This window comes from Xenopus tropicalis, chromosome 2, assembly GCF_000004195.4.
Source record: "Xenopus tropicalis strain Nigerian chromosome 2, UCB_Xtro_10.0, whole genome shotgun sequence".
NCBI lineage: Eukaryota > Metazoa > Chordata > Amphibia > Anura > Pipidae > Xenopus > Xenopus tropicalis.
The window spans coordinates 23,348,487-23,373,588 of NC_030678.2; the positions used below are offsets into that span (position 1 = coordinate 23,348,487).

Sequence of the window (25,102 nt, forward strand, 5' to 3'; positions counted from 1 at the left end):
CCATATACTGTATGCATATTCTACAGAGGATTTTATGCTGTTACTATGAGTGAAATAAGCACATTTTTCTTCATTGGGATGATATGATGTTAAATAAGTAAAAAATATTTTCAACTAACAGATACAACGTACAGCACATGAAATGGTAATACTAAATAATTCAGCAGTTGTCCCTGACAGACAAAATCACAAAGACAGTTAAATTTAGGTCTCATCTGTCTAGTAATGAGATGAGAGGAAAGTGCTGAAGTAAGTATGTCTAGGAACATCAGAAAACTATTCAGCAATCAGGAATAAATTATATATATATACAGTATATTGTATGAGCCAAATCCTACTCTGCTGCTTGTACAACTTCAGATCATATAGTTAAATAAATATTTAGGTTGAAAAAGTTGCAAAAAAAAGCTGCACAGTATTTGGGAAGCCATGCACAAGACAAAGGGGCCAATTCATTAAAACATTCGGATTGGATACGATTTTTTCTGAAGATCGCAAATATCACGAAAATGCTTATGAAAAAATCACATTACTCACGATAATATCGTATTGGCTATCCGAAAGTCACACAATTTTCGTACCGAACGACTGTAAAAAGCGGCAGAACCTTTCCGAATTTTTCGGCAAAAATACGCTCCGAGCGTTTGTGTCTTAATAAATCTACCCCATAGAGGCACATATTCACATGCTATTGTATACCTTTACTATTTCTTACAGTTTATCTTAATCATATTACATGCGTGCTTTTAGAATTGCTTGGAAACAATCGTACTTTGATAAATGTGCCCCTAAGACTAAAGTTATACAGGTATGGGATCCCTTATCCGGAAACCCGTTATCCAGAAAGCTCCGAATTATGGAATGCACATCTCCCATAGACTCCATTTTAATCAAATAATTCAGAATTTTAAAACTGATTTCCCTTTTCTCTGTAGTAATAAAACAGTATCTTGTAATTGATCCCAACTGTCCATTCTGACTTGCATAAAGTTGCTTATTTCCTTGTCTGTTCCTAAAATTGATAGTATTGTATTATTATTTTACTTCTATACAGTTGCTGCTGCTATCATTTGGGAAGCCATGCACAAGACATAGAGGCACATATTCTCCTCCTCTCATCCAGGAGAGTTCAGGCCCTTCCCCTGCTAAAGTCCTTATCATGGCTTCCTGTTAAACAAAGAATATCTTACAAACTCCTTCTCTTAACCTTCAAAGCCCTCCATTCCTCTGCTTCTCACTACATCTCTTCCCTGGTGTCTCAGTACGTTCCTGGCCGACTCCTTCGTTCCTCGCAGAGCAATCGTTTGGTTGCGCCCCCCACTACTACTGCTGTTTCCCACCTTAAGCCTTTCTGCCTTGCTGCCCCTTACATTGGGAATGCCCTCCCTGATTTCCTCCGGAGAGAATCCTCCCTCAGTCTTTTTAAAACTAAGGTTAAAGACTACCTTTTGGAGCACTCGCCCAGCACCTGATCTGGGAACTAGCACTTATATTGTAATGTCACCCACTGTGACCTACAGCACTTATATTTGCCTATTTGTGTCTGTAAGTTACCCTCCCATATAGATTGTAAGCTCTACGGGGCAGGGACCTCCATCCTCTTGTGTCCTCGACTCTTAACTTATTGCAGCTGTATTTATCTTGTATTTATTGTTATACTTTGTATTTATCTATTATTATCTTATTAACACCCTGTTTGTATTAATGTATTCTACTGTACAGCGCTGCGTACATAAGTAGCGCTTTATAAATAAAGATATACATACATACATACACATGCTATTGTATACCATTACTATTTCTTACAGTTTATCTTAATCATATTACATGCGTGCTTTTAGAATTGCTTCCCCCTTAAGCCAGAATATGAAATGGACAATCATGTAGAATCATTGCTTTAAACAAGCACAACAGAGGGAAAATGTGTAGCGCACAGATGGAAATAGGAAAGAGAAAATGCTTCTGCATATGTTATGCTAATGGAATTGGGTGCTATGCATAGAGGGAATTATAGCAATAAATGTGTGCTGCCTGAGCACAGATTGGGTTGTGAAGAAGTGTATGTGGGCTGTGCGTAGATTAGGAAGTGGTGTGAAATTTCATGCAGCAGAAGGTACAGTAGGAGAACTGTTGGATTCATATGAGCTGAGGACAGATATCTCTTAAATTCACTGTACACAATGTGCCTCGGGATAAAAAAAATGTCATTGAATGTCATACAGCAAAAACGACTATAAGAGACAGACATTCGGCTGCTATTTAGCATATGTTACAGGGAAAATGGATACATCGTATCTTTTCAGGAGAGACATATTTCTCCTGCACAGTCCACCCGAGGGCTCTTGTGACCCAAAAGATTGGTCAGGCAGACTATACACTTCCACCTAAAATGACAAGAATAAAATCTACACTCTGGTTTGTCTATAAACACACTAATATCATTATTTTCCCCATTTATTAATGGAAAACTTATGAATACATTTTTTGTATAAATCTAATAACAGCAATTCTTGTGAACTCTTTGGGGCACATTTACTAATCCACGAACATCCGAAAAGCGTCCGAATGCGTTTTTTTCGTAATGATCGGTATTTTGCGATTTTTCCGTAAATTGTTGCGACCTTTTCGTAGCCGTTACGACTTTTTCGCAAATTGTCGTGACTTTTTCGTAGCGTAACGACTTGCGCGAATTGTCACGACTTTTTCGTAGCCGTCGCGCAGAGTACGAAAGTTTCGGATTCATTCAAGCTTCAGTATCGTGACTTTCCTTGGGCCGGGTTGGAGCTGCAGAGTGCCATTGAGTCCTATGGGAGACTTTCCTTGGGCCAGGTTGGAGCTGCAGAGTGCCATTGAGCCCTATGGGAGACTTTCCTTGGGCCAGGTTGGAGCTGCAGAGTGCCATTGAGCCCTATGGGAGACTTTCCTTGGGCCGGGTTGGAGCTGCAGAGTGCCATTGAGCCCTATGGGAGACTTTCCTTGGGCCGGGTTGGAGCTGCAGAGTGCCATTGAGCCCTATGGGAGACTTTTCTTGGGCCGGGTTGGAGCTGCAGAGTGCCATTGAGCCCTATGGGAGGCTTTCCTTGGGCCGGGTTGGAGCTGCAGAGTGCCATTGAGCCCTATGGGAGGCTTTCCTTGGGCCAGGTTGGAGCTGCACAGTGCCATTGAGCCCTATGGGAGGCTTTCCTTGGGCCGGGTTGGAGCTGCAGAGTGCCATTGAGCCCTATGGGAGACTTTCCTTGGGCAGGGTTGGAGCTGCAGAGTGCCATTGAGCCCTATGGGAGACTTTCCTTGGGCCAGGTTGGAGCTGCAGAGTGCCATTGAGCCCTATGGGAGACTTTCCTTGGGCCGGGTTGGAGCTGCAGAGTGCCATTGAGCCCTATGGGAGACTTTCCTTGGGCCGGGTTGGAGCTGCAGAGTGCCATTGAGCCCTATGGGAGACTTTCCTTGGGCCAGGTTGGAGCTGCAGAGTGCCATTGAGCCCTATGGGAGGCTTCCAAAATCATGCAAAGTCTGAAAGGTTTGCCCGCCGTTTACGAGCGCTCAATACGAAAAAGTTGCGACAATATACAAGCAAATCGTAACGGCTCCGAAAAAGTCGTAACGGCGACGAAAAAATCGCAAAAAATACGAAAAAGTCGCAAAATGTTCATTTCCAATCCGAATTTTTCCCATTCGGATTCAGATTCGTGGATTAGTAAATGTGCCCCTATGTGTTCTAATAACAGCAATTCTTTGTGAACTCTTTGTGCTATAAACAATAACTCTTTTGAGCAGGAAGTGATAAGATGGGCACCTAAATGGGATTCTTTCACAGCATTTCATCCCATTTAGTAAAGTTTGATGGATATAAGAAGAGCAATGATGAACACTATGTATTAAGTAATGTCTTAGACCCTAAAACTCTTGAAAAATTACTCACTCCTCTGATATTCTGCTATCATCTGTGACCCATCTCTGAAACGTGTCAAATAAAAATAATGACTCTTCCCATATGTTGAATGTAGAATATAGACACTATCATCAGTAGATGGCTGATTTACAGCCACGTTAGATTCCCTGTCCCCGGTATGAATAATGAGCATTTAAGAATACAGTATAGTGGAAGAAACATTGCTTCTCCTTATCTGCTATCTACTGATTAATAGGTGCAGAATTCGGGATCCTGAAGTCACTTAATACTGTTATTAAACATGCATCTTGTTTGTATACAGAGGGTTATTTAAATGTTTCATAACAGTCTACATCAGAGTAAATGAAAGGTAATTGGATAAGTGGTTTTTAAATGAACTAGGAAAATTCCAAATCTAAGTTTAATATAAACCCATACCATTTTGTAATGTGCTTGTATTATTTTTACATTCTAATAATTATTATTCTCATCAGAAGTATGCATTTATACAATTCCGTGTCACATTAATAAATCCCCCACCCCAATAAAAAAAAATTTCCTAAAACCCCAAAACACTTTAAGGGGCAGATATATTAAAAAATCAACCATAGTAACATAGTAAGTTGGGTTGAAAAAAGACATACGTCCATCACATTCAACCATAGCCAAATTGCTAGTTGATCCAGAGGAAGGCAAAAAACCCCATCTGAAGCCTCTCTAATTTGCCGCAGAGGGGAAAAAATTCCTTCCTGACCCCAAGATGGCAATCGGACCAGTCCCTGGATCAACTTGTACTATAACCCTGTATTCCCTCACTGCTAAGAATCCATCCAGCCCCTTCTTGAAGCTATATAATGTATCAGCCAGTACGACTGATTCGGGGAGGGAATTCCACAACTTCACAGCTCTCACAGTAAAAAAAAACCTTTCCAAATATTTAAATGGAACCTCCCTTCTTCTAAACGGAGTGGGTGCCCTCGTGTCCGTTGGAAGGACCTACTGGTAAATAAAACATTAGAAAGGTTATTATATGATCCTCTTATATATTTATACATAGTTATCATGTCACCCCTTAAGCGCCTCTTCTCCAGTGTAAACAGACCCAACTTGGCCAGTCTTTCCTCATAACTGAGACTTTCCATACCCTTTACCAGCTTAGTTGCCCTTCTCTGGACCCTCTCTAACTCAGTAATGTCCCGTTTGAGCACTGGAGACCAAAACTGAAGGCATATTCTAGATGGGGCCTTACCAGCGCTCTGTAAAGGGGAAGAATAACCCCCTCCTCCCGTGAATCTCTGCCCCTTTTAATACAGCTCAAAACCTTTTATGTTTTTTTTCCATTCTGTATTCTAATTCTAGCTTATTTAAGAAAAAACTCAAAAAAAGTCACACAAATTTCTTTATTAATTTTTTAATGAGACTAAAAATAAAAAATATCCCACGCAATGTCAAGTGTCACTTTTGATTTATAATATGATTTAAAAAAAAAAAAAGAATTCTGTTCCTTTTTTCTTAGTAAACTGGTAGACTCCCATAGACTTTTTGGGTGAATTTTTTATTTTCTGATGAGGTTTCAGAAAAAAATTGCATGTTTATTTTGTGTCCACTTTTTCTTGAATTGAGAGAAAGAAGAGCCAACTTGATTTTTGATACGTGAAAATTCACAAACTGATTTTGAGAAACTGCAAGTTGTTTATATGTATCTGAATTAACAAATACCAAAACCTCTCCCCAGTTAAGAGATGCATTAGCAACAAACACCTCCAGTGAAAAGATGCAAAGACAAATGTTTTCATCATCCCCATAAGCGAAAGAAAATATTAGAAAGTAGCGTAAGTATTTAATACTTAATCCCTTCATTTTTTTTGTCCCATCCCAATACATATCACATACCCATGTCAAATATATTGTATCTTTGTTCTACCAGCCAACCAAAACACATTCTAAGCCTTTTGCTGCTTGTGTATGCCTTTTCTTCAGACGGAGTGCGATTAGAGTTGGTCAAATACATTATTTCCAATACAGGTTTTGAGACCCATTATACAAATGCTCGGGACCTGGGGTTTTCTGGATAAAGGATCTTTCTGTAATTTGGATCTCCATACCTTAAGTCTACTAAAAAATAATTTAAACATTAAATAAACCCACTAGGCTTGTTTTGCAGCCAATAAGGATTAATTATATCTTGGGATCAAGTACAAGGTACTGTTTTATTATTACAGAGAAAAAGGAATCATTTAACCATTAAATAAACCCAATAGGGCTGTTCTGCCCCCAATAAGGGGTAATTATATCTTAGTTGGGATCAAGTACAGGTACTGTTTTATTATTACAGAGAAAAGGGAATCATTTAACCATTAAATAAACCCAATAGGGCTGTTCTGCCCCCAATAAGGGGTAATTATATCTTAGTTGGGATCAAGTACAGGTACTGTTTTATTATTACAGAGAAAAAGGAATCATTTAACCATGAAATAAACCCAATAGGGCTGTTCTGCCCCAATAAGGGGTAATTATATCTTAGTTGGGATCAAGTACAGGTACTGTTTTATTATTACGAAGAAAAAGGAAATCATTTTTACAAAATTAGAATTATTTACTTATAATAAAGTCTATGGGAGATGGCCTTCCCGTAATTCGGGATTTTCTGGATAATAGGTTTCTGGATAAGGGATCCCATACCTGTATTGTATTTTTTCGAGTATTACGTGAAATGATATAGAAATTTGTTGGTGGCTTTGTACAGGTATGGGATCATTATCCTGAATTGCGGGAAACCCATCTCCCATAGACTCCATTTTAATCAAATATTTTTTTCTTTTTTCTCTGTAATAATGTAACAGTCCCTTGCACTTGACCAAAACTAAGATATAATTATTAGAGGCAAGGCTATCCTGTTGGGTTTAATTAATGCTTAAATTATTATTAGTAGACTTAAGGTATAGATATCCAAATTATGGAAAGATCCCTTATCCAGTAAGCCCTGATCCAGTGCATTCTGGATAATAGGTTCCATACCTGTACTATTCACCTTATCATGCCAGATGTTTTGCTTGCAATACCCAAAATAATTAGTAAATCAATCATTTAAATTATATATACATAAGGAAGAATAACTTAGTTTGACTGAAAGAAGGATAAAGATTTTCAGTGACTAGTTTAGAGCGTCCCCATAAAGGGTCCTCATTTGGTTCTTTGACCCCCAATTTTTTCCACTGAATAGTGTACCCTAAAAAACAAGAATAGAATATGGAGCCACTAGATCCTTCTGGTGCCAGCTAGCTACCTAAGGGATTAATAGAAGTCATTTCTGCAGATAAAAATGGTCTTCAAAATGAAAAACACAAAAAAAGCCATAGTCATTACAATGACAATATGCATCAAAAAACTTAGTTTGATACTTTTTCTCTCAACTCAGTTGAAAATGTTTTAAAGTGCTTAAGTAGTAATAAATTAATGTATTTTCCATTTTTTTTAAAGCGTAAGTTTGCACTGCAATACCAACAATGATAAATGTCTCTGATCCCACACAAAGAACTTCTACAAGAACTTGCCAAGTCTACCTTTCCTTGTATAGAAGGTCTCAAATAACTCATTCACTTTAAGATGCTGCAGAGGTTTCTCATGAAAGACAACTGCTTGGAAAATCTGATACAAAACATTCTCTGGGGACTAAAATGTGACAACGCTTTATTATTTTCTGGTGCTGATGTGTTCCTCTCTGTAGACTTTAAGTATTAATCTGAGGAGATACGTTGGTCTCGCTTTGTTCCAGTCCATGTATTCTATAATTAATGTAAGTAGAGTTTGCTTATGTATTATACATCATCCTGTGTGTGTTTCTTCTGAACTGTTGGCATTTTAAACATTGTGTTGAAAGCTTTTGTTTAATAGAATGTAATGCCAGTAAACAGAATATCCCTTTCCCATATTTTCCTTACACTGAATATATATATATGTGCTACAGATTATTAGTGAAACCTCCACAAATTCATCATTGACTCTAAGGTTTATTTATAATTTCCTTCAGCAGAAAATAATGGATTGTATATAATTAAATACCCGTATTAGATACTTGTTTGTCAAAAACCTAGAGCTGCACATCCTGTTTACAAGTGGCAGTCATCAATCAACAGTCTATGACAGTCTTTTCGAGACTTCATAAATGATATAGAGGCTGTCTTGTCATATCAATCTGTCTACAGCTGCCAGACTGCCTTAACCAACAAAGCAGATGAATGACCAAAAGAAAAGTAAGTCTGATAAATATATTATTGTCAATTCAAGAAAAACAACACTAAGCCTATTTAATTGTGCCATATTGAATGTATGAAATTTACTCACATTCACTATAAAAAAATGCCATTAGGAAATAAACATTTCATTTATTATAAATGAAAGAGACTAGGGGGCTGATTTACTAATCCACGAATGGTCCGAAGGCGTCCGAATGCGTTTTTTTCGTAATGATCTGTATTTTGCGATTTTTTCGTAAATTGTCGCGACTTTTTCGTAGCCATTATGACTGTTTCGCAAAATGTTGCAACTTTTTAGTAGCGTTACGACTTGCACGAATTGTCGCGACTTTTTCGTAGCCTTCACGCCGAGTACGAAACTTTCGGATTCATTCAAGCTTCAGTATCATGACTTTTCTTGGGCCAGGTTGGAGCTGCAGAGTGCCATTGAGCCCTATGGGAGACTTTCCTTGGGCCGGGTTGGAGCTGCAGAGTGCCATTGAGCCCTATGGGAGACTTTCCTTGGGCCGGGTTGGAGCTGCAGAGTGCCATTGAGCCCTATGGGAGACTTTCCTTGGGCCGGGTTGGAGCTGCAGAGTGCCATTGAGTCCTATGGGAAACTTTCCTTGGGCCGGGTTGGAGCTGCAGAGTGCCATTGAGCCCTATGGGAGGCTTTCCTTGGGCCGGGTTGGAGCTGCAGAGTGCCATTGAGCCCTATGGGAGGCTTTCCTTGGGCCGGGTTGGAGCTGCAGAGTGCCATTGAGCCCTATGGGAGACTTTCCTTGGGCCGGGTTGGAGCTGCAGAGTGCCATTGAGCCCTATGGGAGACTTTCCTTGGGCCGGGTTGGAGCTGCAGAGTGCCATTGAGCCCTATGGAGACTTTCCTTGGGCCGGGTTGGAGCTGCAGAGTGCCATTGAGCCCTATGGGAGACTTTCCTTGGGTCGGGTTGGAGCTGCAGAGTGCCATTGAGCCCTATGGGAGACTTTCCTTGGGCCGGGTTGGAGCTGCAGAGTGCCATTGAGCCCTATGGGAGACTTTCCTTGGGCCGGGTTGGAGCTGCAGAGTGCCATTGAGCCCTATGGGAGACTTTCCTTGGGCCAGGTTGGAGCTGCAGAGTGCCATTGAGTCCTATGGGAGGCTTCCAAAATCATGCTAAGTCTGAAAGTTTTGCCCGCCGTTTTACGAGCGCTCAATACGAAAAAGTCGTGACAAGATACGAGCAAATCGTAACGGCTATGAAAAAGTCGCGACAATTTGCGCAAGTTTTAAAGGCTACGGAAAAGTCGCGACAATTTACGAAAAGTCGTAACGGCGCCGAAAAAAACACAAAAAATACGAAAAAGTCGCAAAATGTTCATTTTCCAAACGGAATTTTTCCCATTCGGATTCGTGGGTTAATAAATCAGCCCCTAGGTGAAAAATATTCTCTTTGAAACTTTAATTACCCATTGTTGGGCGCACAATTGTTGTTGTGTAAAATAGATCAATTTTGATTCATAAAAATATTATAATGCATTGTGACCCTTGGGGGCTTTCACTAACATTTGATTTTGTTCCAGCAAAATACAATTTAGCGGCCAAAAAAAAGCACGATTTTATTATTATGCGATAAGACAACAACAAATCCAGAAGAAAAAATATGCCATCTAAAAGCTGTTGAGATCACGTGATCAGTGGCAGGAGTTCTTGTTACAACTGGAAGATTTTTCTTTTTCTTGCTTCGTGGTTTTAGAGGTTTTGGGGGGCTTCAATGATTGCATTTGTGTGACAATGGTTTCTCATCTAATGTAGCTTTTGGCACCTATTGGCACCAAAAGCTGTTAAGATGGTAACAAAAGAAAATGCCTTTGTACATACTGTACTATATCTGCATTTGCTCCGATTAAATGCAAAAGAATAGGAATAGGCTCAGTTCATATATGTTTTAAAATTCCCAACAGTAAAGATGATTTTGATTACAGATATGGGATCTATTATCAAAAGTTCTCAGGACTTCTGGTTTTCTGGATAAAGCATCTTTCCAATATTTGGATCACCATACCATAATTCTGCTAAAATCATTAAAGCATTAAATAGACCCAACAGGATTGTTTTGGCACCAATATTTATTGATGCAGCTTAGTTACCATCAAGTACAACGTACTGGTTTATTGTTACAGAGATAAAGGAAATCAATTTTTTAAAGGAGAAAGAAAGGCTAATAAAGAGTTAATCTCAAGCTGCAGGCATACCTTCAGTTCTCTCAATAGTGCCCTTAAGTCTGCCCATATTTCTCCCATTCAGATGATCAGAAGCCAAACATGAAGAAAAAACGCTGAGCTGTGTAAAGAAAGTTCCCATAATGCCTCACTCCTGCACAGACACCCAGACCAAGTGAACATGCTCAGTTAGACTGTGAGTCAGCTTCCTGCTGATTGGCTCAGATCCACATTCCTAAGGGGGGGAGGGAGTTCTTAGCATTCTTGGGGGAGCAGGAGAGAGCAGAGAGCTGCGTGTCTCTGGCACAGGAATTACAGACACAAGAAATCTTTTTTCAGAGAAGTCATTGCAGTGTTTCTGTGAGTGCTTATGGCTATTTTTACATAGACCTTTCTGATAAAGCTTACTTAGTTTTTACCTTTCTTTCTCCTTTAAAAATTAGAATTATTTGCCTAAAATGGACTGGAATGGAATGGTGTTTCAATAATGTTGGGCTTTCTGGATATTGGGTTTACAGGTTAACAGATTATATACCTGTAATAAAATTAAGATTATCAGTCAAAAGTTTTATTTTGCTTCAAAGAATAGATACTTAACTTTTTTCTCTCATTTCTATAAAATGGCTTATTCTCATTTTCTGCTTCTTTGATATGTTTTCCCACATCTGTATTACCTACATTTAATTTGTGGTTATTGCCAATCTCTGAAGGCCATTTTTTTTGGGGGGGGGGTAGAAATAAGTTGAACCATGTTGCTAAGTATTCAATAGTTTAAAAACTATTATTTCCTTGGTCTTCCATTGAGACAGAACTGTCACCTTAAAAATGTTTATGATTCATACAAGTAATTTTGCTTTGATTACCTTTTAACTTCTCTGCATGCACTGTAATCATTCTAACTTGTACAAAAGAGCCATTTCAATTTTAAGAAAATAACTTCTACCATAAAATATAGTATATTTTGACTTAAAAAAAACACAAAACCCTTGCACTTATTGAAATGAATGACAATCTGTACATGACACTCATGTAACCTTAAACAAGGCCAGAAAAGAGACGTGAGTTCCATCTGACAATATACTGTATATTTTGATTATGGTGTATATATATTTTTTAAATTCACTTTAACATGTTACATAGTTAATTAGGATTGAGAAAGACAAAGGTACATCAAGTTTCCCCCGTTAAAGTGATACTGACATCAAAAAACTACTTTTTAAAATATGAATCTACATAAAAAGTTACCTATATGTCATGTTGATCATTTTTTACTGTTAGGACTGCTTTTGTGAGTAACTGTAACTTGGAGTCCCTAAACCTGACTGTTTTGCCAACCTGACTGTCCCTTCCCAACCTGTCAGTTATAGCTTCTAATGCTAACAGACAAATATGGCCGCCTCCTCATAGAGGAACATGGGGGATCAGAGAGGGAATGTAAAAGCCTCAGGAAATACTTTTATGGCAAAATTATAAAGCTCATGTTATGAAAGATGTTTAATTTCTGGTGTCAGTATCTCTTTAATGCTTCCTTTTTTGCATGACTTTATTTTGTAGAGACACTGCCTAAAGTTACACAGTCTGTTATCCACAAATACCCACAAATATTTTTCAATTAAGGAATCCCCAAACATACTATGATTTTGTGTTTAACGAGCATTTATGTAATTTCTACCTAAGTGCATAACCTAGAGAACCGCAGTTGTCAATTTTCTGACCAGTTCTCCAATTCCATCAAATCTCTCTGCAAAAAGTAAGCAGTCAGGAACATATACTTTTGTAAATGAGAATCATCAGCAATGGACCATTTTAATTGTACAACTGTATGTATTAATTTCCAAAAACCCTTCAACTTCTCTAATAAATGTATTTTTATATTGCTACATATTTGTTAGAATGATGCCAACTTGAAATGTCCACCTAGGTACAAGTATTCAAGATTCAGTATCTAGAAAAGAAAATTGAGCATCCTTCAAACGTGGTGCACTTACCCAAAAGACCATAGCCACAGATTTAAGTACACACTTGTAAATACAGTATGGAAGTCACTCAAGATAAAGTTTACTGCCATCTTTTAGAAGATACAGTATAGGAGATTAATTAGATTCAATCAAGTTGGCCTATAAGATTTTGATTATGTCTAAATATTCATGGCCAATATACAACACATAACAGGAGATGTATGGATGAAAATGACTACACACATTGTAAGCTATTATTGATGAGCGAATTTTTTTGCCAGGCATGGATTTGCAGCCAATTTCCGCATTTCACCAATGGTGAATTGTTTTGCAAAAATTCGGCAAAAATTAGGCGCAGAAAAATTTGTTGTGCATCAAAAAAAGTAGCGGTCGTGTCAACATGGCCATGGCAAAATGAGCATGGTTGCTACAAAATGGGCATGGACACATCAAAATAGGTGTGGTTACACCAAAATAGGCACAGTCACATCAGCACAAAGACACATGCATGAAAACCGTGTTTGGTTGATTTTTTACCGTTTCACCATTTTCCTGTCTTTTCACAAGTTTTTCGGTGAAATGGACAGATTTGTTCATCACTTTAAGCTACTTCTCTTCATATGAACATGGATCATCATTTCCATAGCATTATTTTTAAATGTGAGAAGCCATGTTTTAAAAAAAAAATATCTATGTAAAACCGATTGATATAAATTTTCGGTGAAAGAAAATAAGGCATACATTTTTTAATGTACATACAGGAATCAATAAAACATTACTTTTTTCTGTTTTTTTAACCTAAGAATTTGAAACAAATAGCAAATGAGAATGCATTCTAAATAAATAATACTCCTAGTGAATTGTTCGGCATAGGAAATAAATACTTTATTAAAATAAAATGAAAAACAAAAAGACTGAAAGTCCACCTTATATTCCCCATACACTACTATGCTGAATATTTTATAGCATTCAAAGAAAAAAAATAAAGTTGAGAAACATCTGCTTCTTTTTGTGTTCAAAATAAGTCCCTCCTTACTGCTCAAAATCCATTAAAATATTCCTTGATAATTTTACAACCTATGAGCTTCTATTTTGGCCCTAACAAAAGCCTGGAGGGTTCTCTCAATGCCTTTTCATGATAACAGCCTGTTTTTGTTTTCAAATAACTTTTCTTTTTGTCTGTGCATGTCTCTGAGTTGTACAATTTTTCAGCAACAAAATGAAATAGAACAGTGTTGATATGATCTAATGGACAAGATAATTGCTCAAACTCAAATATTGCCTTTTGCTCAATATTTAATGGGAACGTATCATTACATAATGGTCATGTTTATTAATGCTTTTCTGTTTGAGCAAAAGTAATTCTGTGCTTTTGCTACACATTAGTTATACATATACAAGCATAAGATCTGTTATTCAGACTGCTCAGTAGCTGGGGTTTTCCGGATAAGGGATTTTTCTGTAATTTGGATTTCCATACCTTATCTACTAAAAAATCACATAGTAATTAATTAAACCTAATAGGATTGTTTTGCTTCCGATAAGGATCCATTATATCTTAGTTGGGATCAAGTACAAGGTACTGTTTTATTATTACAGAGAAAAGGGAATCATTTAACCATTAAATAAACCCAATAGGGCTGTTCTGCCCCCAATAAGGGGTAATTATATCTTAGTTGGGATCAAGTACAGGTACTGTTTTATTATTACAGAGAAAAGGGGAATCATTTAACCATTAAATAAACCCAATAGGGCTGTTCTGCCCCCAATAAGGGGTAATTATATCTTAGTTGGGATCAAGTACAGGTACTGTTTTATTATTACAGAGAAAAGGGAATCATTTAACCATTAAATAAACCCAATAGGGCTGTTCTGCCCCCAATAAGGGGTAATTATATCTTAGTTGGGATCAAGTACAGGTACTGTTTTATTATTACAGAGAAAAGGGAATCATTTAACCATTAAATAAACCCAATAGGGCTGTTCTGCCCCCAATAAGGGGTAATTATATCTTAGTTGGGATCAAGTACAGGTACTGTTTTATTATTACAGAGAAAAGGGAATCATTTAACCATTAAATAAACCCAATAGGGCTGTTCTGCCCCCAATAAGGGGTAATTATATCTTAGTTGGGATCAAGTACAGGTACTGTTTTATTATTACAGAGAAAAGGGAATCATTTAACCATTAAATAAACCCAATAGGGCTGTTCTGCCCCCAATAAGGGGTAATTATATCTTAGTTGGGATCAAGTACAGGTACTGTTTTATTATTACAGAAAAAAAGGAAGATGGAAGATGGGAGAAGGCCTTCCCATAATTCAGAGCTTTCTGTATAACCTGTTTCCAGAAACAAAATTAAAATGGGCAAATATTAAGAAACTTGCTATGGTATATATCTGAAATAAAAAAAACCTCTGCAGCAAGTTTCTGAGAAACAAATCATACACCATTTAGAAATTTACTCTAGAAAAACACACTGTTTTTTCCATTGCACTAAAATAAATACATGCAAATTAATCAAATATGGATGTTCTGTCACGCAAGACCCTTTGATTTCAAATTTTATTATCGATTTAGGCAAAGATGAAGTGATTTTAAGAAAGAGACATATTTCATTACCAATTTCACAGATTTTCAAACAAAATTAGTCTTATCATTTGAGATAATATACATACAGTCTGGGGCTTTAGATGTTCCCGCTATCATTCACAGCTATCTTCCTAGTGCAAAATATGTTCCAAAAAATATTTACTATACCTTTGGTGATGAAAGCAGATTTTGTTGTGCGGGTTGACATGGCTACATTGGTTTTGACTGTTGCAGAGGTGAAAAGGGGGATGATTGTGGTTGGAAATAAAGGTTTTGGAACATCTGGTCAATGGGAAAACATAAAAAAGAGACATGAAACATAAAGACAAGGTCATATCATATGAAAACAAAACTTAAATGAAAAAAAAAAATATAACAATGATTTTGGTATGGTTAATGTAGACATAAAAACTCAGACATGCTTAAAGGTAATGTTCAACTCAAATTTTTTTTCAGCATGATGCCCACAGTGATATTCTAAGACAGTTATTAGTTGGTCTTTATTTGAACTTTTTGTATTTTTTTTAACAATAAATTTACTTTTTTATTCTGCAGCTTTTGGACTTTTGAATTGAAACTATGTTGTTCAGGGTAGGTTGGAAGAGAAATAGGAAAAGGCTTCTTGTGCCTTGGGATAGAAAGAGGCAGAATAGAAAAGAAAATAATTCAAAAGCAATACCATATTATTCAAACACTAAAGAGACATGATTATTATTTATTACCATACTTGTTCATGCTGTCATACAGTATATTGCACATATTGTAAAAAGTAGAGGAGAGAAGAAGTAGAGGAGAGTTTCCATTTTGTTGAAAAAAATTGGAACTATAATCAAAAAATGCTTTAAACAGCAGAAGTTCAAAGATTTGCCTTTGCTTTCAACTTGTTTTAGTTCAAGCTTCATTTGTTGTACAGGTATGGGACCCATTATCCAGAATGCTCGGGACCTGGTGTTTTCTGGATAAGGGGTCTTTCCATAATTCGGATCTCCTACCTTAAGTCTACTAAAAACATTATTTAAACAGTAATTAAACCCAATAGGATTGTTTTGGCTCCAATAAGGATTAATTATATCTTAGTTGGGATCAAGTACAGGTACTGTTTTATTATTACAGAGAAAAGGGAATCATTTAACCATTAAATAAACCCAATAGGGCTGTTCTGCTCCCAATAAGGGGTAATTATATCTTAGTTGGGATCAAGTACAGGTACTGTTTTATTATTACAGAGAAAAGGGAATCATTTAACCATTAAATAAACCCAATAGGACTGTTCTGCCCCCAATAAGGAGTAATTATATCTTAGTTGGGATCAAGTACAGGTACTGTTTTATTATTACAGAGAAAAGGGAACCATTTAACCATTAAATAAACCCAGTAGGACTGTTCTGCCCCCAATAAGGGGTAATTATATCTTAGTTGGGATCAAGTACAGGTACTGTTTTATTATTACAGAGAAAAGGGAACCATTTAACCATTAAATAAACCCAGTAGGACTGTTCTGCCCCCAATAAGGGGTAATTATATCTTAGTTGGGATCAAGTACAGGTACTGTTTTATTGTTACAGAGAAAAAGGATTTTTTAAAAATGTGAATTATTTTATTAAAATGGAGTCTATCGGAGATGGCCTTTCCGTAATTCATAACTTTCTGGACAATGGGTTTCTGGATAAGGGGTCCGATACCTGTACAAATCCCCATCAGGAGCTTGACATTTGAGATCACACCTCTCTGGTTATACCTGAGTTTGTCATAAAGGGAGTCAGGACAGTTTAGTAGGCAGATTTGACAGCATTAATAGCAAGGAATTATCTGAAGTAGAGTTATTCAAAGCATTGTATTAAACAATATATTCATTTATTACAAACACTTAATCTATTAAATTTAGGAAAATGTATGACAGGATTAACAGTAGGGCTATAAATCACAATAGCATTGCTTTATTTTTAAGTTGCACATTACCTTTAAAACAGATTCAGTCACTTGGTAACGCATGGTATTAAACCACTCTCACTGATTATACTTAATAGCAGAGTGGTGGAATTACCAAAGGATAAATTCCTTGGTATATAAAAAAACTATCACGTTCCACGCATAATATTTAATGCCATCAGAGAGAGTGGATTTAATTGACAAGAACCAAGCTTTCATCCATGCCATTTATAATGAATTCTACAGTGGAGATCAAATGTGAGTAAAATGACATGCTGGGAAGTGGGAAACAAACAGAAAAATAAACACATGCTAAGGGGGATGGAAATTGTATGCTTAAATAAATGCTTCACCTGTAATGCCTTCTTCAGGTAAATACAGAAGTGAGTGCTACAAATGACAGAATTCTTCAGTATGTTTTACAGAAGCTTGCATGACCCTTTGCCGTTATAGGTAACACAGAACAAATGTCAAGCATTCAGACTTATTAGGCTTTTAAATATATACAAGTAAAAGCAATAGAAATACTGATTACAGGATGCGGCCAATAGCAGCAGACTTTTATAAAGAAAGTCTGTTTAAGTGAAATTAAATGATAAAATATTTGCTTTTTTATAACACTTTCTTTTTAATACATAAGGCATAAGAATATTAATAACATGGGCCACAATTTGTCTTTGTCAAACAGCGCACAGTAACTCATTACATAGTGAATTTCATTATTCTGACCGTATTAGACCACATAGATACATAAATCCCACATGGGCTTGCCCATTGTCATAAGGATCAAATTAATACTGGGGATGAACCTACTGTAGGCTAGCAGCGTGGGACCAGAAAATCTAACTGCACATTGGCTGCCATTGGTTATTGGATGAATTTTACAAACCCATAAATGGTTTATCCCACATTGCACGGATGTGATATAGACAATGAATCTAGGTACAGCATTGTAACCTATTGACAGAGCCATTTATTTCCTATAATAAAGCAAAGTCAGCACAACAAAAACATGTGTTTTATTATGAAACTCTACTTAACATCTTTATATAGGAATATAAATGCCGACATTGGCAAAAAGAGTTCTAAGACAAACTAAATTTCCACCACCTTAACAACAGCAAGTATTAGACTATATATCTGTTAAATGGTATTTTCATATAGTAAAGTATTGTCTGCTCTGTGACTAACATGGAAATCATGGACTCTGCTTTTTACAAAATAATGCCTTTGAGTACATGATGAATAATTGCTTCCCATCACAAATGCAGGTCTCTCTCACAGAAAAATGTAACTAGGGAAATAAAGGCTCGCTCATTGCAAAGAGCATAGATAACTTAAAAATGACAATAAATATATTATGGGTAATTTATGACCGGTAGGTCCAGGTGGTTGCTCCATTAAAGGACATGTAAACCCTATTTTTTCTATAATAAAATATATAAGTATATAAGTTGGGCACATCTCCCCTATCCGCACCTCATCATTTGTACTGGGTATATCCTCTCTGTTTACCAAGGCCATCACACTTTCCTAAAACAAATAGCAGCTTTCACCCAGTGGTAATTTTCCCACTTACACATCTTCAGTGACATTTACATCTGCAGACAGCACATGTGCATTGTCAAGTTTATGCAGCCAGGAATGCAGGCTTACACAGGCAGAAATGCTTTGATAAAAAGTCTGGCTTGAACTGAGCATTGTAATGGTTAAGCTGAGCTCAATAGATGACGTTTTGAGAAAAAAATAGGAGATAGCTAGAGCAGAGTTTCTATAGGAACCATCAGTGCAATCTCTTCATTGACTGCTAGACTAGAGGGCGTGTTTAGTTATCTGGAATTCTGGGGAAACCACTACATTTTGGTAAAAAAAAAACAAGGATATGTAATTGGGCCATGTATTTAGCACTCAAAGCAGTCTTAGGCAGCCATTTTTTAACAGTAGACGTTCTGTATTGGTTTACATGTAAATCGTACAGTTGTATATATAATCTACATAATATCAGGGCAAGTCTATGGATGCAAGTACTTGGTGTCCTTGTGAGCCCTCTCATTCAGTTTCACATCATATCACCTAAAAATGTCAGACCCATCTAACTGACTGAAGTTAAAAAAAAAACGTTTTTCTCTCGTTGTATCACTTTATTCTTTCAAGTACAAAATGAATATCAGATGTATGCCGTTTTTTTCAAAGTTTGAGAATAGTAATGAAAGGCAGATAGGTGGATAGGTTGGACTGTTGCCTCAACTCTATTTACTTTTATAGAATGGCTTGAAGCTCTAATCCTTTGAATCACCATTTGTAACTGTACACTGACTGCATGACTACATTTCTTTCTATCAGCTGTTGGAGATCCATCGCATGGCTACAAATATGTTGTTTTCTCCCAAAGTTATGGATGAATAAAGCAATATTTCAACCACTTTTGGTTCATATATACAAGAAGTAACATGAACAATTCATTTATTCGCCAGGATACATTCAAGGTGGACCATGAAGCTGCTGAATGAATGACTGGGTACAAGAGTCACAAAATCAAACATACAAAGCAAACATCTGAAGCATGGAATGTGATTGTATAATATATCTCGGTGAATCTAAAGCTCACAAGTGGTAGACAAAGAAATTGTGTTTTACACGTGCCTACTCAGAGATCAAACTTCTCAATCCACTAGAGGTTATAGCTGTTGAACTTATGGCTTGTACATTAACTGTATTAAACTATACAATCAAAAATCCCAAATCATAAAAACTAAAGCATAAATAATGCTCAAAACAATTTCAAATAAATCAGAAAATTATATTATGTAAACAAAAGAAAATAACCACTGTATATACAGAGTCAGATGCTATAGTTGGTTATCAACCATCCCTCATCTTGATTGATATAAGAAAGTTTCATTTATTATTTTGTCAAATCATTTTCATGTTAATATCCTTTATGCATAGAAATATTTCTGGTTTGCCAGAGGTTAAATGGATCATAGGAAGAAATGTCTTTGGACTCTACCAACATGCAACCAGGATTGCAATATGTAAACTTGAAATTGTTTATAGGACCAAAACTATAAATTATTTCTAAAACTAAATCTCTTTGTTAATATCATTGACTAAATCAGCATAGATTTTTCACCAGACTATATCTTTGTAATGGGCTTTCCCTAAACCCCTTGTGATTTCTGCCTCATGGTGTGGTCCCTCCCCAGTGCAGTAAGATATATGGGAGATGTTAGAGGTCTGTTACTGTTTTGTTAATAAAAAAAAAAGTGTAATAAAGAAAGCTAAAAATCCAGAACATGTCTGATTATGCCTTTAGTCCTTTTGTCAGCAAATGTGTCTATATAACAAGTGAGTGTGTGGTTCTGGTAGCCATACAAGCTGGTGTGACATAAGGAGGGTTCCATTAAGAGCTGAATTAATATATTAATACATATTTTAAGAGCTGAATGAATATATTCATACAGATATAGGATCTATTATCCAAAATGCATGGGACCTGGAGTTTTCAAGATAAGAGATCTTTCTGTAATTTGGCTCTCTGTACCTTAAGTCTGCGTAAAATTATTCATTAAGGGGCAGATTTACTAGAACTCAAATTTATCTTGTTTTATTTTTGTTTTCTTGAAACCACGCTTAAACTCGTTTCCACGAATGTCAGCCATTTATCAAAAGTGAAAAAGCACATGAGGGAATAAAGTCACAGAAAAGATGCAAAAAGCACAGCTTTTTGGACTTGGCACACAATAACTGCAACTTTTTTGAACTGTCGCACAAAAAACAGCATCAAAAATAAAAAAAAAACCTCAAAAAGTTTGAAGCAAAGAAAAGCTTTACAGGGTAGGGAAGAGACATCTGCCATTATTATCTATTCATAATAGATCTCGAAAAAGTCGCAAAAGGGTGTGCGACTTTTTCAGCATAAAATACCCCGATCTGAAAAAGTTATGGTTAGTACTGTATATGCCCCCCTTAATCAGCCAAATACAATTGTTTTGCTACCAATATGGGTTTGTGCAGCTTATCTACCATCAAGTACAAGGTACTGTTTTATTATTACAGAGAAAAGGGAATCATTTAACCATTAAATAAACCCAATAGGGCTGTTCTGCCCCCAATAAGGGGTAATTATATCTTAGTTGGGATCAAGTACAAGGTACTGTTTTATTATTACAGAGAAAAGGGAATCATTTAACCATTAAATAAACCCAATAGGGCTGTTCTGCCCCCAATAAGGGGTAATTATATCTTAGTTGGGATCAAGTACAGGTACTGTTTTATTATTACAGAGAAAAGGGAATCATTTAACCATTAAATAAACCCAATAGGATAGTTTTGCCCCCAATAAGGGGTAATTATATCTTAGTTGGGTTCAAGTACAGGTACTGTTTTATTATTACAAAAAAATATAATGAAATCAATTTGAATTATTTTCTTAAAATTGGCCCTATGAAAAAATGGCCTTCCCAGCATTCTATGCTTTTTGGATATCGGGTTTATAAAAGTGTATTGCAGTACAAATAGATAACCACTTTAAAATTCTATTCTAAGCAGATATCTAAGATATATTCCAATTCACAAAGATAAATACTAGATTATATCAGCACTTAGAAAGAAAAATGTAGTAAATAGTGTAAATATTAATACAGAAATGCATTCTATATTATACCTTGCAGCTACTTTAAAGCTTACTGAATAGAGCTTGTTTAAAGATGAGCACAGAAATGTGTGTTTTGTTCTTTTTTTTTTTCTTTTTTAACAGACTTTTAGAAATATGCCCCTAAAAGTACACTATAATTGAGTAAAACCTTCATACACAGTAGCAAAATATCTGAATACAATATGCATTTACATTTTAATGACCCTTTTATTACTGTATCAGCTTTAGGAACTTTGTTCTCACTGTTTTCATATTGGATGGTGCCATAGAAATGAAGTATTAAAAAAAAAAAAGTAGTTTGTCCTCCATTTAGATCTACCTAGGGTGGTGGAAGGGTTGACTTGTGAGAGCAATAATATAATTGGTGAAAAAATAATTTGTATTTCTGCTCATTAGTGTATTAGATTTTATTCTGGGACTAAGGCAAATAGTTAATGGAGAAGGACATGGGGAACTTGTGTTTAATATACCTAGCTATAGAAAGGCTATAGAGAGGATCTCAGTTATGAGCAAAGGTTGGTGAAATTGTGTTTGTTTACACTGGAGAAGAAGCGCTTCAGGCAGATATGATAATTATATATAAATATTTAAGGGAATCATAAATCAAACTCTCTGATGCTTTATTCACCAGCAGATCCTTCTAACAGATGTCAGGGCATCCATTCAGGTCAGAAGAAAGGTGGTTTCATCTTAAAGGAAATATATATCCTCCCTTTTGACATGAGCTCATTTAGCTGGGCTTATGCAGAAAAGGTGCATAAACAATATGTGAACATACAGAAATAAATATTTCCACAGAATTGGCTTGGCTATGTGTTTTTGCCATCTCCCCACCCCCTAGACTCTCTGTAATGCAACCTCTCCATTAACTTTTTCACATTCTACGCAGAAGCTTTCTGTTGGATTGGAGATAACATTGGCTCATTGATGCAGTCCTCACTTCGACAGGTCCTATTTTCATCATTCTACTGTTATACACCCACCTTAGATATTTGGCCACCTTTATCGTTGAGAAGGACAATATGTACACGTTTTTGTTTTGTATAGTATTTTCCTTCCTATTTTGCATCTTTCTAGTATGCAATTTTAAAAAACTACCAGGGTCACGGACACCAACTATTTTATTCTTTTATTTACACACTCCCATTGGAGTGGGTCTTCATCTACACTAGATACACCTAGAAGGAGGACATTCTCCAGAATGCAAGTGCATTCTGGAGAATGTCCTCCTTCTAGGTGCATCTAGTGTAGATGAAGACCCACTCCAATGGAAACGAGGAATAAGTAATCTGTAGATGAGTGGCAAGGCAAACATGCTTTATAGAAACCTAATCCATATGTAGCCCACCTGTGCAGATTCTGTGGTACTACTGCTTTACTTGGCGCTACAGGAGCCCTGAGCCCCGCTTACTATGGGGACAGGCGTTTCCCAGCAATGGCGTGCCTCCACCCAGGGATAGTGGTAGGGACTTATTTCCTTCCCCCTGGGAACTTCATATGTTGGTGTGCCCCTCCGGACTAATAGATCTCACCACACGGTTATATGAATAAAGTAAATGAAACGGTTTATTGGACGGACACCTCTCCAGGAGCAGCTTAACCATAGTATACAGTGCAGGGCATATCTCCTTACATCTCATTGAGTACCATCTCCTGTTGGCCTACCCAACGGTACTCCCGACATGTGTTCCCATCTAGGGGCTCTCCCCGGTACTCATGGCAAGACACTCTACCATAGAGTTCCCCCGGTACTCACGCTAGGACGTTACCCCACAGGGACCCACACCGGTACTCTCACTGGGCATCCTCAGATCCGGCCTCCTGGACTGGTGGTGCCTTGGTACACCTTCCCTAGCCTCTTAATTCCCTGCACTCCGGCTGATGTACTGCCGGGAGGTCTTAACCTCGCTTACTACTCCTGGAGGGGCCATGTCCGCCCATTCTAACCTCGGCTACTCTACATATCACTCCTAGAGCGATCTATTACAAAACTCCTATATCAGAACTGTGCCCGGGGCACCCACTCCATTACTGGAGCAGTCCCTGGACTAACCTTCCCCACAGCACATGGCTGCGTTATTTATATGGGCCTATGTACCACCCTGTGGTCATAACCCGAACTACAGGGGTCCTCCCCATTAACTATATAGCACCCAGTCATCCCAGTGTCCCTGTGTCCCAGCACCACCCTGTGGTCTGTCCTAGGGGTTCCTGTCCTAAGGGCCCGTTTTTGGTAAACCCCTACACATATATGATCATATATGTCTATATATTTAGAAGAACAAAATTAGCAATTGGACATATATTAACACAGAAAACATATTGAACTCTACATTAATCTTCTTTCTAATTCATTTTTAGACAGCTAGATTTTTATGATAAAGGTATTTTTTTATTAAATTGCTCTGTAGAAAACAAATATTGTACCAACAGAGCATGACTACTCTGTGTATTAACAATGAGATAATGTTCTAGAAGCTGAATTAAAGCAAATTAGTTGCTCTAAAAGTTTTTAATAACCCTAATCAGATTTGCAACTGTCCATAAAATCTCTTTATCAAAGTAATAGTTAAAGTGGTTTAGAAGAAGGGTAGCCTGGGTATTATTTTTTTTTTTATCAATTTCAAAAGAAATGAATTAACAGATGATAATGCATTCCAAGGTGTATGATACTCATACACATGCATAATTTTTTCTGGCAAAACACATCCATTAATCCATCCTTTGATATTGCTATAGGTGAAATTTTATTACTTGACTGGGGCCACAAGCAAATGACATGAGTTGTGACTGGGACACCTCTGTTTTCATGACAACTATTAATTTAGCCTTGCACACAACTCTGTAGATTAAATATGATTGAATACTAGAACAGAATAAAACCATGAATATACCAAATGTTACAGTGTTCTCATCAAGGACTGAAATCTAGAAAACTACAAATTCCATTGTTATTAAGAATGCATGGGTGAAGCAGTACAGTATCTAGTATATATATATATATATATATAGTAAGCCAAATTCATGGCCATCCTTTGAAATAGTGGTTCCCAAATCATGGGGCTGACCAAGGGAGGTGTAGCCAGAATGTGAGTTAAGGGACGATTTTGCTATTCTAGATACTTTAAAGCCCAGTTTGTAGGTCAATTAGGGTGACATATGGGAACTTGTTTTTCTGTTTTACTTGGAATTGTGGTTGACTGACTGATACACTGAATTTTGCCTATTTTTGTAACCTTGTAATAAGCTTAGCAGGCCCCAGTCGAAAGGTTGAAGCTCCAACAAGGGCTTGAACTGAAATAGCCTGCCAACCACTGCTTTAGAGTGTTCTGTCTGAGCAACTGAACATGTGGAAAACATGTGGCAGGCTTACTATTTTTCTACAACATTTATTCAAACCAAGTAGATGTTATTTTACTGTAAACATGCTTTACAAAATATACTTTTGAAAATGCTATCATAACATTTTTTTCATCATTTTTATGGGTTTCTAAATGTAAAATTCCATGGGAGGTGTAATTTATCCTGCACAAGCGTTCGGAAATATTTTGTAAAAAAAAAGGTAAAATATCAATTGGACAAGGGTGTATAAATAGACTGCACTGGGGGAAGGTCAGTTGAGGGTGGATGAATATGAAAAAGAC

At 36.8% G+C, this 25,102-nt stretch overlaps 1 protein-coding gene across 3 annotated transcripts in view; it reads right to left on the bottom strand.

The window, feature by feature from the left end:
• cadm2 (cell adhesion molecule 2) overlaps positions 1–25,102 on the bottom strand; it is a 958,543-nt gene that overhangs the window by 59,749 nt on the left and 873,692 nt on the right. For 2 of the 3 annotated variants that reach the window (XM_031895846.1, NM_001005713.1), the window contains 1 exon segment: positions 15,041–15,154. The exons of the other annotated variant lie outside the window; for it this stretch is intronic. In XM_031895846.1, the coding sequence (XP_031751706.1) occupies positions 15,041–15,154 (114 nt within the window). 3 annotated transcript variants of the gene reach the window in all.